This window comes from Hyperolius riggenbachi, chromosome 1 (assembly GCF_040937935.1).
Source record: "Hyperolius riggenbachi isolate aHypRig1 chromosome 1, aHypRig1.pri, whole genome shotgun sequence".
Lineage (NCBI taxonomy): Eukaryota > Metazoa > Chordata > Amphibia > Anura > Hyperoliidae > Hyperolius > Hyperolius riggenbachi.
Window position 1 is genome coordinate 514,489,979 of NC_090646.1, and position 18,604 is coordinate 514,508,582.

Here is an 18,604-nt window from a genome sequence, read left to right on the forward strand (position 1 = left end):
TTTTGTACCCGAGCTTTGGGCGGATGAGGTAGCTGCCAAAACCCACGCTCCTGTGGCCCACTATGCCCCACTTTCGTTTTCATGACCTGAGGAAGGGGGCGTGTCCAGCGAGAGCTGCCCAATGTTAGCTCTGGAAAGCCTGCAGGAACGTCCCTAGTGGGTGTTTTGAGCAGGGAATATCTCTCCTCCCATAGCCCTCCGAGATAGCAACAAATGTCGCCAATTTTGGGGGGCTATAGCGTGGCAGTGGAGGCACACAGAGGCATGTCATGAGGCAGAGAACATGCCTCTGTGTCCCATCTGCCCCCCATGGAACCAACTCAGGCTCTCTTTAAGCAACAATTCAGACTACCTGGTTGATGTACATACACCAATCAAGTGCTCATGAATTCTTTTACCAGCACAAATCCTTGAAAACAAAAGATTCCAGGGTGAATGTTTCTGTACACAATATGCTGCAAGGTAGAGCTGAGCTCAATGAAAGCAAATATTTGAATAAAAATCTGGTCACTGTAGTTCGGGTATCATGTTTCTTTTGTACTCTTAAGGTGGCCATACACTGGCCCGATTCACGGCCGTTTCGACAGCAGATTCGATCCTGGGATCGAATCTGCTGCCAATCGTTCGCGCTAAACGCACCCGCCGATCCGATTTCCTCCCGAAATCGGATCGGTCCGTCGATCGCGCCGTGCGGGAAATTACCCTCGATCGCCCGCGGGTAGGGAGCGTGTCGCTAGCGGCGGCCGATCCGGTATACATTACCTGACGCTGGCTCCCGGGCGTCTTCTCAGCGCTGCACCGCTCTGTTTCGGCTCCATCCCGGCGCTTCCTGTGTCACTGCAGTGACCAGGAAGATCAAATAGAGGGCGCTCTATTTGAACTTCCTGGTCACGGAGTGACACAGGAAGCGCCGGGATGGAGCAAGAACAGAGCGGTGCGGTGCAGCGCGGAGAAGACGCCCGGGAGCCAGCATCAGGTAATGTATACGGGGAGGGGGCACAGGCGGCAGGAGCAGCTCAACAGATTGTGATCGGTTTCAGGCTGAAAGATTCACAATCTGTTTGCAGTAAAGGCAGCCATACGATCCCTCTCTGATCAGATTCGATCAGATAGGGATCTGTCAGCTGGTCGATCTAATGGCAAATCGACCAGTGTATGGCTACCTTTAACAGGGAAGAAATCTGAAACTCGATGTAAAGTCTGACACATGGGGCCATACACAAGTTTTCTCCTAGGAGATAATTTTTCATCTTTGATCTTAAATAACCTTCCAGTACATAACTATAAAAAGTGCCAAAAAGTTGGTGAAAAAGTACTATCAAAATTATTATGAGTATATTCCTGCCTTCTGGGGGCTTAAAAGGCATTTTATGGACAAGTTGAAAAATATCACCTAGGAGAAAACTCAGGTGAAAAAGTGAATTGCATATGGTCCATGGGACCTTATGCATTTCTCTTTTTCTCCTAAGGAGTGTGGGTACCCTAGCCGTCCTCTACAGCTATGCCCCCCCTCCTGTAATCTGGCCACTCCTGCGCATGTGTGGCTTGGTGTGCCCCAGTGGGTTCTAAAGTGCAATTAGGGCCCATTCCCACTGGAAATCACAGCACTATCAAAGTCAGTAGCAGTTTCCTAATTTCCAAACACTTCTAAATAAAATCATCAGAAATCTGATCAGACATGACAGAAATAATCGATTTGATCTGTCTGATGGGAAACTGCATGGTGTGAACCAGGCATTAGAGATTATTTCTTACAAATTAGTGGTCATGACCAAATTAGGAAATGTTCTGTAATCTGAGCTAGTCTAGGAGGTTCCCCGCTGGGTCCCTTCAACTAGACTAGCTCCATAAATCATACCAAGTTACCTTTGAACCAGCCTGGCCATACAAAGCTGTAATGAGCCATTCTGTACAGGTTACAAAATCTCACAGCAAATATACTCGAGGAAAAAAACTCTGAAACGTGCGTTCCTCTCTTCTTCTGACAAAACCGTGCAGGTAGATATACACTTTAGATTCAGAAATTACTATTTTGCAAGATAAAGAAAGTAAAACACATCTCACTATCGCCAGGCAGCCATATTGCTATCCGGGCCAGAGATCTGTGTAACCCCATACTGCATGGATCTATGACACAAGCTACAGTCATACAGTGGATGCTGCCACAGCGCAGACGCCCGTCTATCCGGGATGAGGAAAGGAAAGGCAGCGCAATGCTAGGCACAAGAGGTGCGGCCGCTCTATGCACAGGCCGCATCCACCATTGCGAAGCCGCGCCGCCATTTTCTCCCTCTCTACAAATGGCCTCACCAGACTCGGGTCGAGGCAAATACCTACCGCCATCTCCGCGGCTCAGTCGCCTCTCTCCTCCGTGCGCCGTGCTTCAGGATGCGGCCACCCAGGGCAGCGCCACACAAGCGTTCAGCGTCGTCCGATAAAAGCGGGTGGAGCAGCTCCAGCATACAAAGAAGAGACACACAAAGGAAACGACCGTCCCGCACAGCCTGATGGGAAGCAGCGTCACGGCGGAGAGGTTGTCCGGCTGACGTCACTTAGTTTATGCCGCCAAATTGGAGTGGGTGACAGGAGTGTGGTGACGGTAGATGTGCGGAGGAAGAGGGCTGAGCTGAGCTGGATGAGAAAGCTGGACCGGTGACACCGGTGTGTATTGCTTGCTGGACTCACTGCTGGTATCCCTGCATGAGGGCTGTACAGGCTCTATTTCACAAGAAATGTCACATAATTAACAACACTACTACGCATAATCTGAGGGTCTGATTATCAAGTGCGAAGCATAGGGAAAAAAGTGAAGCAGATGCCCAGAATGGTGTTTCTCTTTGCCTTTTCTGGGAATCAATTCTTCATTTGCTCCAGTTAACTAGGCACACTTCTTTGTATATTAGTATTTGTCACTTCAAATCTTTTTTACAATGAAATGTGCAATTGACACTTATGTGCAGATCATGAACTGTATGTATCCCTTGTCAGAACTTTTATTTTAGTTTTTCTCAGCAGTGTGAAGGGTTGGAATTTCAGAATATTATTATTGATTTAAATAGTTTTATGTAGCGTATTAAAACAAACCCGGAACAGCATAGTAATTAACACTACCACATCAGCAGTGATGGCTGCTGCCATTCATTGGGGTCTTCTGAAACTCATCTGGTCTTTAAAGGTGTGCCAGTAACCATGTCTGTAAGAAAATTAGGCTTCCAGACATAGCCGTCAGTACAATATTTGCAATACTGCTGATGAGATGGACTAGTCCAAAGCCTTTCAGATCTGTCATATTTGTGCTGCCTACCATAAGCGACAGGAACATAGGAGAATGTAATTTATAGTGCATTTCACTCATAAGAAGTTAATTTCTTCCAGAGTATATTTACACATGTATTTAAAATTTTACCATTTTTTGCAGTAGTGATCTGGCCCCTTAGAGACGAGAGCCTTTTTTTTTTTCCTGCCGTTTGTGATCACTATGATTGGCTTAAGCTGGCCACTAACGGTCCAATTTCTAGCGAAAAATCGTTCGAGCGATCAGAAATTCTGATCGGACGAAAAATCGTTCACTATACCATCAACTAACCAATTATTGCTTCCCATCTATCACGACCACCAAGAAAATCCAAATTTTCGTTAGACGAAAATTCATTCGGGCGACATTTTTTTCACTCGTTCATAATCGATTGTGTCCACCAATGGAGATTATTTACAACCAATCCGATCAGAATTTCTCATCGCTCAAACGATTTTTCGCTAGAAATTGGACCGTTAGTGGCCAGCTTTACAGTGATCACCTAGTAAGGAGCCAGTGAAACTGGCTTTTTACCAGTAGGCAAAAGCTCGGCTGTCACACTGTCAAATCTGCTGCCGCAGCAACTGCTCAGGAATACGGAAGGCCGCAGCGTAAAATCTAAGCCTCATTGTAGATAGAGCGGCGTAGATTCTCACTTTCATGGTCCGAGCTGGTTAGTATACAGTAATATCCCTGTTATCTAGCACTCTCGAGCAACCAGGTTGCATATGGCAGTATTCTCCCCAGGCTCTTTTAGCCGGGTGCTCCACCCGGCTAGTTTTGATGAGCACCCGGCTGTCATCGGCTCACCTCCTCCTATTCTGTAAGCATAATTGCTCACAGAAGCACTGGCCCTGCATTCTCTCATCTCGCCCCACCCGACCACTTTTTCATGCCACCCGACTACTATTTCATGCCACCCGGCTGGAAAAAAATTCTGGGGAGAACACTGTATGGATTACTACACCGCTAGTGAGCTTGGTGTAGAGTGAGCTGAATGATGAATCACCCTGCTGCTGCTCAAACCCCCGGCAGCATTAAATACCATTCCCGCCTCCGAATTGTGATCGCAGGAACCCCAAATTACCCTTACGCACCATGCGCACTATAGCATTGCTGCTATAGAAGTGATGAGTTTCAAGCCTTGAGGGCCGTGCATTGAAACAAGCTTATTGCCATCCTTTCCTGTTCTTCCAGCCAGGCTATGATGCTGTATCCTCCTGATGATTGTCACCTGACCCATTGTATGTCAGATAACATGTATTGGGGGACCATAGAGCAGGGCTTTTCAACCCTGTCCTCAAGTACCACCAACAGTGCATGTTTTGCAGAAAACCACAAACATGCACATGTGAGGTAATTAGTGTCTCAGCAGAGCTGATTAACTACCTATGTGGATTTCCACAAAACATGCACTGTTGGTGGTACTTGAGGACAGGGTTGAAAAGCCCTGCCATAGAAGATGGAGCACCACAGTAGATAGCTGTGAGGAGAGGAGGACTGTGCCTTGTGCTGTGATAATTTACTCCGCTTCTTGGTGCGCTGTATAGCTGGGAAGGCGACCCTCTCGAGCAAACAACAAGAACAGTTATTTGGTATCAAGTAGTCCCCGTCTGAGCTGGATAACAAGGGTTTTGCTGTTGCTTTAAAATTCCTAAGCTTTGGCTATGATGTAATGTCATTTATGTTACATACTTTCAATCAACCTGAAAAATACATTGTTATATTTAAATGAGAGAAGTTGGAGTCAGTAGTACCATAAACTGAGGAGTTGGAGTCTGATTTTTTCCGACACGCTAGAGCCCTGATTTTATTTTATTTTTTATTTATGTCCTCAATCGCCCAGTCCCTTTTTGTTTTTTAAATAACCAAAGCCAGGCTTTATTGCAGACAAAGAGGATTACAGTTACATAGACATGAGTGTCAAAAACATTACAAAAATGTCTTGCAGATGTCAGATACTGACTGCAGTTTATGCAGCAGTGATCGTAGAGATACACCAATGTGTAAATGTGTAAATATTTGTCGTACAAGCAGAGTGTGTTATTGTATGACAGCTTTTTGTACTCCCATTCTTTGGGCCTGATTCACAAAGCGGTGCAAACTTTTTCGCGGACTTTTGCGCGCGCAAAAGTCCGCAAAAAAGTTTGCACCGCTTTGTGAATCAGGCCCTTTGTGATAAATAGCTTGTGTTGGACCTTTTTATTTTATGATGGGGTAGTGTTTTGTAACCCATCTATGTCAAGATCACTGCTTTCTTCTTAGCTACATCTCTCTCTCTTATAATATCACAATACTGTAGTTTTTAATTTTGCAGATAAACCCGCCTTCAACATGTGGAATGACATTGAACTTTTAGCAAGTGACGATACTGGAAGCTGCCGTTTGAGTATTGATTCACGGCAAGAAAGTGGGTCTGCTTTATACCAAGTGGACACTTTGCTTAAAATCTCATCAACTGAAAAAGTAAGATTTCTTTTTTGCATTTATTTCAGGTTATGTAACCAATGAATGAAATGGCAAAAACAAACATGTTCAGCCGTGGTTAAACTGTTGCATATAGCGAAGTAAATGTAAAGCCTAGTATCAAACTTTTTTTTTTTTTTCTTCTAATATGGACTACGATGAAAATTTCCCTCTTATCCAATATTTAGTCACTCTATTTAAAAAAAAGTGCCTCAACGATTTTTTAGTTTAACTTAGTCCTAGAATTATTAGTGGGCCACACCACAAGAGAATGTTGTTTTTATCTCTGACTGCAAGAGATAAAAGGCCAATTTTAGCAGAGAGCTTCTGTGTGCAAGTACAATAGTTTGTAATGGCATCTTCCTGAATGCAAAACTGATTCTGATTGAATTGGACATTACATTATTATGCAGAATGGCTGCTTCTGAATTTACACTAGCTCTTGTGACTTGGGGAAAATGGTTTTAGTGAGTGATTCTGAAAGTATTAAGGCCAGATAATTTGCACTGCAGTCAGGAATGGCTATGTGCATGTTTCACTTTAAAGAGACTCCGTAACAAAAATTGCATCCTGTTTTTTATCATCCTACAAGTTCCAAAAGCTATTCTAATGTGTTCTGGCTTACTGCAGCACTTTCTGCTATCACAGTCTCTGTAATAAATCAATGTATCTTTCCCCTGTCAGACTTGTCAGCCTGTGTCTGGAAGGCTGCCAAGTTCTTCAGTGTTGTGGTTCTGCTATGAACTCCCCCTTCCAGGCCCCTCTGTGCACACTGCCTGTGTTTTATTTAGATAAGGGCAGCTTCTCTCTTCTCTCTTATCTTTTACAAGCTGGATAAATCGTCCTCTGAGCTGGCTGGGCTTTCACATACTGAAGAATTACAGACAAGGGCAAAGCTGTTTGCAGGAAGAAAAGAGCAGCCTGAAACTTCAGTGCATGAGAGATGCAGGGGGAAAGAAACACACAAATTATCTCTTGAGATTCAAAAGGAAGGGTGTATACAGCCTGCTTGTGTATGGATGTATTTTCTATGTGTGGACATACTGTACATCAACCTACTTCCTGTTTTGGTGGCCATTTTGTTTGTTTATAAACAAACTTTTTAAAACTGTTTTTAACCACTTTTAATGCGGCAGGGAGCGGCGAAATTGTGACAGAGGGTAATAGGAGATGTCCCCTAACGCACTGGTATGTTTACTTTTGTGCAATTTTTACAATACAGATTCTCTTTAAAGGATACCCGAAGTGACCTGTGACATGATGAGATAGACATGTGTATGTACAGTGCCAGCACACAAATAACTATGCTGTGTTCCTTTTTTTTCTTTCTCGGCCTGAAAGAGTTAAATATCGGGTATGTAAGTGGCTGACTCAGTTCTGACTCAGACAGGAAGTGACTACAGTGTGACACTCACTGATAAGAAATTCCCCTTTTTATCTTTCTTGCGCTCAGAAGCCATTTTCTGCTAGGAAAGTGTTTTATAGTTGGAATTTCTCATCAGTGTCAGTCACACTGTAGTCACTTCCTGTCTGAGTCAGGACTGAGTCAGCCACTTACATACCCGATATTTAACTCTTTCAGGCCGAGAAAGAAAAAAAGGAACACAGCATAGTTATTTGTGTGCTAGGCACTGTACATACACATGTCATCATGTCACAGGTCACTTCGGGTATCCTTTAAAGTGAAACATGCACATAGCCATTCCTGACTGCAGTGCAAATTATCTGGCCTTAATACTTTCAGAATCACCTGTATATATTGGGACCCCATAATTCACACATTGTAATGTGTTGTTTAGAAATTTTGAGGTCAGTTCATATGTCCTTCACTAATAGCGTGTGTTTATTATAATTTTGGTCTAGATCTACAGTATAACTTCAACATTTCTTACTGCTTTGGCTATTATATTAATATTCTTTATATTTTAAATTCCTTTATCAAGGTGACGGACAATCCAAAGCTATACGCCTGCAATTCAAGTGAAGGATGTGTCATTGTTGCTGACAAATCTGTTTGCCTGCTCGACAGCATTTGTCAGTCTCTTCAACTTCAGCTACAGTTTGGTAAGTTTTGTGCTCTATAATTCGGAACCTTGACTCAAATATATCCATTCAAGCCTCATAATATAATGCACAATATTAGCAGCAATCCTGGTGCATATCTGTTGTTAACATTTAGAGGCCAGTATGTAAAAATAAAAGTTGTGAAGTATAGTAATAATTCAATCAGCAGTACGCACACGTGCAATATTCAAGAGTGTATACACCTGATCAAAAGTAATTTTCAGTCCACATACCATTATATGTAAAATCTCATTTACTTTTATTACTTTCCTGTCCCGAATGCTCAGTAATATAAGGGAGAGCAGTCTTCTCCCCAGAATTCTTTTCCAGCCGGGTGGCATGAAAAAGTAGCCGGGTGAGGCGAGATAAGAGAATACAGGGCCGGCACTTCTCAGCACAATTCTGCTTACACAGAATAGGAAGTGAGCCAATGACACCCAGGTGCTCAAAAAAATTAGCCGGGTGGAGCACCTGGCTAAAAGAGCCTGAGGAGAACACTGGAGAGGTCTCACCCAATAGCGAGAGTGTGTTAATATGCTGCTGACCAATGGACAGTAAGTGGGCAGCATCAGGCAAGGTTACTGTTCTGGGTCTGAGGGAGGAACTTGTGTGCAGGGCAGAGCAAAGATGGCATGGTCTGATGTATTGTATTTTCTTTGGTCTCCAAATTCTTTAGAATATATTCTGGGATACTCTGTATAAATGCAATTCATAGAGGTCCCACATTGCTACAGGGCTTAAAGGATCTGTTTCGACTGCCTTGATGCCAGTTACCACAGGACACCCCGTGGAGTCCATGCCTTGTTTAATGTTTTGGCAACAGGAGGTGTACTTCACAGTGTTAGCGTGGTCTTTTAAATGTTTTGACTGATAGGCATACATCTACAGTATGTAGTATTGATTATATTATTGATTGGGAGTTTGTATTAAGGATTTCTGGGAAGAGTTATTTAACTCGTTTTGGTCCTTAATGCTGCATTGCTTCTTCCATATGACAAGTGTCTGTTACTGTTTTCTTGAATTTTATAGATACAGAAGTAGATGTTGTTGGCCTTTGCCATGAAGGACAGTTTCTCTTGGTTGGAGAGAGAAATGGCAATATTCATCTTATTCATGTGTTATCTAGACAGATCTTGATTACGAAGGTATTTATATTGAATATTATTACAATGGCAATGGAAATAATGATTTGAAAGGTTTTGTTTTACACTTTTTTTTTTTTTTTTTCATCATGACCATGTCCTGTTTTGTTTTGTTTGGTGTTTTCTTGCAGGCTATGGTACAAAGTTCTGAAAAGAACAAGGAAAGGACATTTACAAAATTACTTCTGGAGAAAGATGCTGCTGAAGAAGGTTAGTACAACTCCTTTTCAGCATAACTCAGGTCCGGTCCTGTTGCACGGCCCACGTCCCTATCACACTCCCATCGCTGGGAGCGTTCTGTGCCTGTGCAGTACTACCTGTGCAGACGCAGAATGTTCCTGGTGATGGGAGTATGCAGCCCGCATGCGCAGAGCAGCGTACCTGGACCCTATTACTGCCAGAGAAAACTACAAAGTAAAGTGGGGCCTGCTAGACCACCAGAGAAAACATTTTAAATGTTTTATACATGGTGAAATGTGGATAAATGATTTTCTTTTGGACATATAGTGCAAATTATGTTTTTAGTGTGGTTTTTAAGTGTTTTAACCCCCTTCCGACTGACTGCCTAACACCGATTGGCGTCAAGTCCTAGGGCGATGTTGTGCATGTGATCGTGTGCGCCAATGTGCTCGCATCTCCGCTTGAATGTCAGTCTCCCAGCGGCGAACGCCGCTAGGAGACTGTTAGACGGCAAAACCGCATCCATTTACATTGTACAGCGCTGCGATCTACGGCAGTGCTGTACTGGGGACAGCCGTGACACTCGGCTGTCCCCCTGGGAGAGGCTCAGAGAGCAATCGGCTCTCACAGGCTGATGTCTATGAGAGCCGATCACTGTGATTGGGAGGGGGGAAAGGGATCGGGGGAAAAAAATCATAATTTTTATTATTAAAAAAAGGCAGAATAAATTAATAATAATAAAAAAAAAAAAACCCTCTGCCTGCAGCAGCGACCAGAGCCCGCCAACAGAAAGCTCTGTTGGTGGGCAGAAGAGGGGGGAGGGGAGATTCATTTGTGTGCACGTATGTGTGGGCTCTGCAGCAAGCCATTAAAGCTGCAGAGCCCTAATTTGAAAAAAAAATAGCCTGGTCACTAGGGAGGGTAAAGCCTGTGGTCCTTAACTACTTCAGCCCTCAGTCGTTTTCACTTTATGCATCCAAGCAACGTTCACCTCCCATTCATTTGCCTATAACTTTATCACTACTTATCACAATGAACTGATCTATATCTTGTTTTTTCCGCCACCAATTAGGCTTTCTTTGGGTGGTACATTTTGCTTAGAGCCTCTTTACTGTAAATGCATTTTAACAGGAAGAATAAGAAAAAAACAGAAAAAATTCATTATTTCTCAGTTTTCAGCCATTATAGTTTTAAAAATAATACATGCTATAATTAAAAATCACGTATTGTATTTGTCCCGGTTAATACACCATTTAAATTATGTCCCTATCACAATGTATGGCGACAATATTTTATTTGGAAATAAAGGTGCATTTTTTTTTCCTTTTTGCATCCGTCACGATTTACAAGTTTTAAAATTAAGAAAAAAAATAGAAATATTTAATCTTTACATTGATATTTAAAAAGTTTAGACCCTTGGGTAAATATTTACATGGTTTTTGTTTTTTTATTGTAATGTTTTTTTTGTTTGTTTGTTTTGTTTTTTTTATATATTAAACATTTTATTTGGGTATTTTTGGGAGGGTGGGATGTAAACAGTAATTTTTTTTTCAGTAAATATGTGTTGATTTTGATTTTGATTTTCATTTGGTTGTAGTTTTACTTTTTGGCCACAAGATGGCAGCCATGAGTTTGTTTACATGACGTCACTCTAAGCGTAACACGCACGCTTAGAGGGACGCTAGAGCCAGAAAAAGCGAAGCTTCCGAGAGAAGCTGTCGCTTTTTCTGCGTGGGAGAGGAATCAGTGATCGGGCACCATAGCCCGATTCACTGATTGCCTGGCTAAAGAACCGCGGGCCGGTGCACGTGCACGATAGGCCGCGGGAGCGCGTGCACGCGCACATGGCCTCCTGGACGTAGCTAGTACGTCCAGGAGGCGAAAGTAGTGAAAGAGAATCTGTACTCTCAAATTACAATAAAGTGAACCATTCTATTCATTATGTTCTCCTGGGCCCCTCTGTGCCGTTTCCGCCGCTCCCTGCCGCGATCCTGGCTTTTAATCACCAGTTTTAGGCAGTGTTTACAAACAAAAACATGTAACCAGGAAGTGATGTTTGTGTGTGTGTGTATATATATATATCTATCTATCTATCTATCTATATATATATATATATATATATATATATATATATATATATATATATATATATTCTCATGTTACAGTATACTACAAGTTTTTATTACATAGAGAATTAACTGCACTCCAGTCTGACATTCTCACAGTTCTCAGCATGAGACAGGCAGCTCCCTTCCCCCTCAGAGAGCTCTGCCTGTGAGTAGTAAACAAAGCACACAGAGCCTGGAGGGGGCGTGCATAACTCCTCCCTATCACAGCAGAGGCAGCACATTCCTCCCTGGGTTGACAAAGAAAAGAAGATTAGATATATTAGAGACAGTGCAACTAGATAAGACTGCAGTAATCCAGACCACAATAGAACAGGTATAGGAAGTTATAGGATAGAAGAAATAAGGCTGAAAATGTTGTTACAGAGTCTCTTTATGGCTGGTTTCACAGTGGGACGTCAAAGTCCCACGTTACAGCAGCCAGTAACGCAGCCTAACTCACAGCACTGTAAAATCAATGTGCTGTTTCACAGTGCACACGTTGCGTTACATAGTAACGCAGCACGTTTAAACAAAGTGCTGCATGCTGTACGTTATACTGGGCTAAGCAGCGTTAGACTGCACATGCTCAGTAATGTTGGAGGAGGAGGTCTCCCCTCTTCCTCGTGGCCAGCCACATGGCTAATTAATATTTACTGCACTGTGGAGACTCGTGGGGGGACTGTAGTGTTGTCCGGATCATGAACGAATCGTTCATTTGATCCGGATCTTTTTTGTGAGTTTAATCATCTGGATCATCACAATGAAAAATTCGGTTCACAGGATGTCTGTCTGGAAGAAACAGGAACATACAGAATGTACAGTGCAGGGAAAGTCCTGTCCTGCTAGTCATTTCACCCAGTCTGCTTCCCTAGTAAAATGATTCAAATGATTCGGTTCAAAGAGCCGGATCTTTTCAATGATCCGAATCCTTAAAAAGATCCGGACTTCCTATCACTAACCTGGAGCGGCTGCTTTGAGAGCTGCATAACGTAGCTCAATCTGACGTCCAACTTCAACACCACCATACCTTGCGTTAGGGGCATGTTATGCGACCATAACGTCCCCTAAAACGCAACGTCTTGGTGGGAAAGTAGCCTAAAGGGACTCAGAGCTCAGGGACCTAAAAAGATGTAATCATACCTGCGGCTTCCTCCAGCCTCATACTCTCCAATCGCTCCCACACCGCCGTCCTCCGTCTTCTGCAGCGCCGGTCCCGGCTCCCCCCGCACTTCCGTCAGTTGCAGCCAGTCTACGCAGGAGAAGTGCGCTCTTTGTGTATCTCTCCAGCAGCTGCTGGAAAGATACGTAGGGGGCGCGCTTCTCTTACGCCAGACTGGCTCCGACTGTTGTAAGTGCGGGGACCCAGGACCGGCACTGCAGAAGACTGAGGATGGTGGCGTGGGAGCGATCGGAGCATATGGGGCTGGAAGAAACCGTGGTATGTATAAATCTTTGTAGGTCCCTGAGCTCTGGTACACTTTAAGTGGTTAAACTACTTATAACCGTTTATACAGTCTTAGAAAAATACAGTATTCCACCTGCATGCTCCTCCTCCTCCTATTACTTGTCACTCATAAAGAAAATAAATAAAACCCCACATAGTATAAACCTGTATATTGGAGTAACAGTTAATATGACAATTGCAAATAGCACCCAAGTGCATAGAACGACCCCTTTCCACAGCACCCTCAGTGATGACCAACATGACACACCCCACCAACAGTGAAGGGGCTCACCAAATTGTCACCACCTCAGACACCAGGTGGATCTAGCGCTTTTTATATATTGCCAAAAACGATCTCTTCCACAGTAAGCACAGTCAGCTACTTCTTCAAAGTTGTACAGCAAGCTTTAATCCAATCTCATAAAAAGACATAAAAACATAGCACCATAGCGTGATACTGTTAGGAAGCAGCTCCTCATGCTCACTTCAGAATTGCACTTGCATATCAAGGTAATAGGCATATCAGACTGCTAGGCTGTCCAACCAGGCACTCTAATCCAGAAAACCACAGCACCCTGCTCTGTTCCTAATAAATACTTTCTCTACTAAGTTGGATTGCTTTTATACAGTACTGTAACCTTTAATAACAAAAATATGTAAAAATGTATGTAATAAAATAGCAGTATTGTATACTGTATGTTGTACTTGAAGACAACTTTGTATCTCTGAAACATTGTAACTCCACTGAGGCGCTACACCTGCTATTGCCAAAATTCTGTTTTGTCCACACGTTTATTGCATGATGAAGTGGGCTTGGCCTGCAAAACACGTTGCACTGCACTTTTTGGGGTACTATATAATAAATGTGATTGATACTATTCAGACAGTCTTTCATGTCTGCTTCATGGAGGTAAGTCCACCACTTCCTCCAAGCAAATTTTAAAGGTTTTATCCATTTTTATCCTGCTGGCGCCTCTGTTCACCTACTGCTATACCGTGTCCACACCTGGTGGAGGGGTGATCTACCCCTTTTTCTGATCTACAGAGAGCGACTTCTTATCCCTGAGTGAGGACAGGTCTAATCTCCTTACCTGCCTATACAGTGGTTGCCTATGTGGTAACCCACGCTTGTGAGTATACTTTTCTCACTGATTATCCTTACTTTATTTTTGCATAACATACTACACTATATTGGGCTCTTATTTCTCTAAATATTGTAACTCAAGTCATTTGTAAGTATGGACTACCTGTATTCCCCAGTAGTCTAGTCGTCCCCTTTCTTTCTTAAAAACGTCCTTGGTAGTTTAGTAGTCCGCCTCCCTACTGTAGCAGAGGCAGAAGTGGTTAAAGTCCATCCATGTGTTGCCAGGAATGGGGTGAGGGGTATAGTACATAAATAAAGTAGTGCACATAATAAATGTACGAGGTATATTCACTTTCATAATATCACTTGGCTTTGTAACATATAACATATAGGACACATGCGCTTTGTCGGCTATAACTACTTGTAATATCTTCTTGTTTGTCGTTTGAACAACGTGAAGGGAAATATTAGACTTGCGTACAATTATAGTAATGAGAGTTTTTCTTTCTTGGATTTGATGTTGACTATAAGCGGAAACAAAGTTGTTACGTTGTCTTATCAAAAACCGACCGCAGGAAATAGCCTTCTCCACACCACCAGCCTTCACCCAGATTACCTGATAAGAGGGATCCCATATGGACAATTTGTCCGTTTGCAAAGAAATTGCTCCACAGATGAGTGCTTTAGAGTTGAGGCTAGAGAGATGTATATGAGATTTCGTGAGCGTGGTCACCCACACAAAACCCTCAGAAGAGCCCTAAAAAGGGCATGGGGGAGGAATAGGGGTGAACTTGTGAGTGGGGAAAAAAAAAACAAGGCAATGGAAGGTTGAACAGAAAATGGGAGAAAATGAGAAGGTCAGATTGATCTCCACATATGGAGCTCATTGGAAAAAGTTACATGAGATGTTAGACCATCATTGGCACATACTGACTGGCTCTCCAGAGACAGCAGAGATAATAGACCCTGTCCCTAAGGTTACAGCAAGACGTGCAACCAGTCTAAAAGATATGCTCGTCAAGAGTGAATATAGGAGGAGTCCAGCACTGACCACGTGGTTAAATAAAACTCCAGGGGTGGGAATGTATAAGTGTGGCAGTTGTAAGGCTTGTCCCTATGTACATAGGACCCAAACTTTTTGGGACAGTGGAGGTTCGATGGAATATAAGATTCAGTCATTTATTAATTGTAATACTGAGTATGTAGTATATATGATCACCTGTCCATGTGGCCTTATGTACATAGGGATGACCAAGAGAGCCTTGAAGTCACGTATACTGGAGCACATGGGTAATATTGTAAATAAAAACATGGACACAACTCTGGGTAGGCATTATGCAGAGCAGCATGGATCAAGGTTGCAGGGTACACTTTTTAAGGGAATTTATAAGCTGTAGATCTTGGGGAGACGGACGGACGGGGGGGGGGGTTGGAGAAATGAACTCCCTTGTAAGGAGAGTATGTGGATTTTCAAACTACAGACCCTGTCCCCATTTGGACTCAATAATGAGTTCAGTCTTAAGCCGCACTTAAAGAAAATGGCATATACCTAAATGAAGTGATAATGGCTCTGACCTTAGGGATAGTTATGTCTGCAATGAGGGTGTATGCAAGATGTGGACGGCTGACTGTGTGCTTCTCTCATGACAATAGTGTATTGTCTTGTGCTGCATTCCTTGTGTTGTTTTGTACCATATTTAATGATTTATATAAGATAGGAGCGTTCTAAGGAGATGAACTGATATAGTGTAGGGGAAATACTGAATGACTATACTTATACTGTATATGAAAGTACCTGAGCATGCGGATCTCTGTGTGAACTGTGTGCACTTTAATGGTGCGCTCTTCCATTTAGTTGCCTCTGCTGAATTGCATTGAGTTCCCGAATGACAATATGAGCTATGTAAGTGAGGAGGGAGGAGCCACTGAGAAATAGGAGGTAAAAAGAGAGATTGTCATTGCCCCAATTCACAACCTGACGATCGCCCAATCAAGGGGTGGGAAACGCATCGATGAGCGGAGTCTGTGCGTCCTTGGCAAGTCCCTTGCACGCTAACCAAGAGGCGGAAATCACCGCTGGCGTCCATGCGATCCCGCTGACCAGCCTAAACGGGAAACGGCCAGGTGTATGAGTGCCGGAGCAAGGGTGGATGCCACACCGCCACAAGCTATACATGGTGGAGCTCCTTATCAGCAAGAATATACTCACCCTCAGGTGGTAAGAGTGTGGGTACCCACTGAAAGCATCTGAGCGACGGAAGTGGTGAGACAAACGGTGTCAACAGATATAAGGTATTGCCATGTGCCATCGTTGTAGTTCCATGAACTGACTCATTTCTGTGAAAGTTCAGGTTTGCTCCTGAATCGATATTGCTGCTATGCAGGTGGACCCCCTTGCCCCCTATGGGGTGCCTATTTGCTGGTTGAAGCAGTAAATTATCGAAGTGTAGCCACTGAAGTGTGCATGGGCTCCCTGGTTGCATATGAGCGTAGTGGAGTGGATGATATGCCGGCCTAGACTAGGTGTATATCAGTCAGAGCCATGTATCTATCCCTGTGCCGCACAGATATTCAAGCAAGTTTTTTTTATTGGTTTTTAAATGGCTAATTTTTGCTTGTAATTAAGCCTATTGTACAGTTGTTAATAAATTGATTTACCTGGCAAACACATTGAGCACTCTAGCCCTACATATATTTTTGAAACGCCTCCCTACTGTAACAGAGGCAGAAGTGGTTAAAGTCCATCCATATGTTGCCAGGAATGGGGTGAGGGGTATAGTACATAAATAAACTAGTGCACAGAATAATTGTACGAGGTATATTCATTTTCATAATAACACTTGGCTTTGTAACATATAGGGCACATGCGCTTTGTCGGCTATAACTACTGGTAATATCTTCTTGTTCTTTGTTTTTATTTCCAGGTGTTTATCACATGTTTCTTTTGACCAATGGAGGGCTTTACTGCATTATGTACTTTCATCTCACAAGGATAAATGATGGTATGTTTAATTTATTGACTCAAGAATTGCATATCTATTTAGTTTATGAGTACTCTGAAGTGTAAGTTGACAAAGAGCATCTCCTCTATCTACCTGTTGCTATTCAACTTCTATTGTGAAGAGAGGGGTTAGGAAGGAGAGAGAGGAGGAAACAAAGAGCAGGGCAAAGAAGAAAGCTAATTAAACCATTCAGCAGAATGAGAAAGTTAATGAAAACATTTCCTAACTTCACTGATGTTGTATATAACGCAAACAGTAGCTGATCCAGATTGGCAGCGGGGAGGTTTGATAGTAACCATCCAAGGTCTTATCACACTTTTTATATTCAACTATTTTACAAGATTAAAACAATTCACTTGATATCACCAAATACTAATTGTATCACAGCTGGCTTCCATTTTCCATGTATTGCAACAAGGAAGCAATACCATAGGAATCTTTAAAATGAAGAGTGAAATACCACATGAATCCTTCAAGTTAGAATTTAGTCTTTAAAGCATGAGATATAAACTTTTGTCAAGTGACATAAAATGTATTTGGCAGTCTGTAAAGATAACCTTGAGTCAGAAGAGAACCGTCACAGTCACTGTGGACACATGCAAAACACTTACCACAGTTTGATAATCCATCGTAAACTGAAATACTGGATGAGGATCAATGACCAGGGTATGAGCAACATATACAGTTCCTTATTCATTGTGCTCTGAGATGTATTGAAGAAACATTCAGTTATGCGTTCGTAGAAGCAGTCACAACTCCCGCACTGCTGCCAAAGGAATCTTGATTTATCGATAACTTTCAAAATGTGCCACACCTATTGATGTAAGATGTTTAACGTATCCAACCTGTGAGGTTGTGGAGTAGCATTTTTGGAGTGCAAGGAAGCTTGATGAACGTTTCGCAGTGCGACCTCGGAGGCTATAGCCATAGCCTGCCTGTGAGCCTCCAACTGCTCTCAACCGATCATGCTGTGATATCCCTCAGAATTCCTTACTGGATGTGACAATTTAGTATGGAATAAAAGTTCTGTGTATGCCTTGACTGCTGCAGTGCCACCTTTATTCCCTTCGATTGAATTCCTACTTCTGCACACGCTTGTGGCTGAGCATGCCGAAGGAGGCAAGCATGCCACTGGATATCGACAGTCCTATTCTGTTCATTCCACCTGATATCATAAGTGTGACGACTTTCCTTTCTTTTGCTCCACAGACTCATTATAGCTTTCCCTCTTCTCTGGAAGTCAGTTTTCCAGGTGCACTTAATAGTTGGGAAAGGGTTCATCAGAGAAAATAACTTAGCACCAGTCTTCTGCTGTCCATTCTTTGTACTCCCTACAGAATTTCAGTCATTTCCAATGTTTTTTTTTTCTTTTCTTGATACGCTGTTGTCCAAAGGTCTTCTCCTCCATGTGGCTGCACATACAGTCATACCCACTTACTGCCATTTACAGCAAGCTCTGAAATAGCTGCGCCACAGTTCTGTAGCTGACTCTTTAGGAGGGGACATCCTGTCATTTGCTGGACACTCTTCAGAATGACTTGACGCCTTTCTCACAGGAATCAAATGTCTCAAGTTCTTGATGATTTGGCAAATGGTTTATTCTGATGCAATTGTCTTGCATGTGGTACAAAGTAACAAGGGCAGCGTGGATTTCTGTGGAGGTAACCATTGCTAGTGCAAGAAGACAACTATTTCAAGTACACCTGTTCTTCTGGAATAGCAATTAGTTACTTCCCTCAATTTTCCATCAAAATGTTTGCATAATTTCTAAAATATTCATTCAAACCTTCCCCTGTGCTTGTGATGACACTAGTGACAT

General features: G+C 42.8%; 2 protein-coding genes across 2 annotated transcripts in view; one reads left to right on the forward strand and one right to left on the reverse strand.

Annotated features, from left to right (window-relative positions):
- The window catches only part of RSRC2 (arginine and serine rich coiled-coil 2), a 39,421-nt gene extending 36,895 nt beyond the window's left edge, over positions 1–2,526 (reverse strand). The window contains exon 1 of the mRNA XM_068244161.1: positions 2,338–2,526. Within this exon, the coding sequence (XP_068100262.1) occupies positions 2,338–2,343 (6 nt within the window). The 5' untranslated portion in view covers positions 2,344–2,526. The remainder of the gene's footprint in view (positions 1–2,337) is intronic.
- Positions 2,457–18,604, forward strand: part of KNTC1 (kinetochore associated 1) — a 177,542-nt gene continuing 161,394 nt past the window's right edge. The window contains exons 1-6 of the mRNA XM_068244149.1: positions 2,457–2,661; positions 5,613–5,761; positions 7,705–7,825; positions 8,855–8,970; positions 9,099–9,177; positions 16,708–16,785. Coding sequence (XP_068100250.1) covers positions 5,630–5,761; positions 7,705–7,825; positions 8,855–8,970; positions 9,099–9,177; positions 16,708–16,785 — 526 coding nt within the window. The 5' untranslated portion in view covers positions 2,457–2,661; positions 5,613–5,629. The remainder of the gene's footprint in view (positions 2,662–5,612; positions 5,762–7,704; positions 7,826–8,854; positions 8,971–9,098; positions 9,178–16,707; positions 16,786–18,604) is intronic.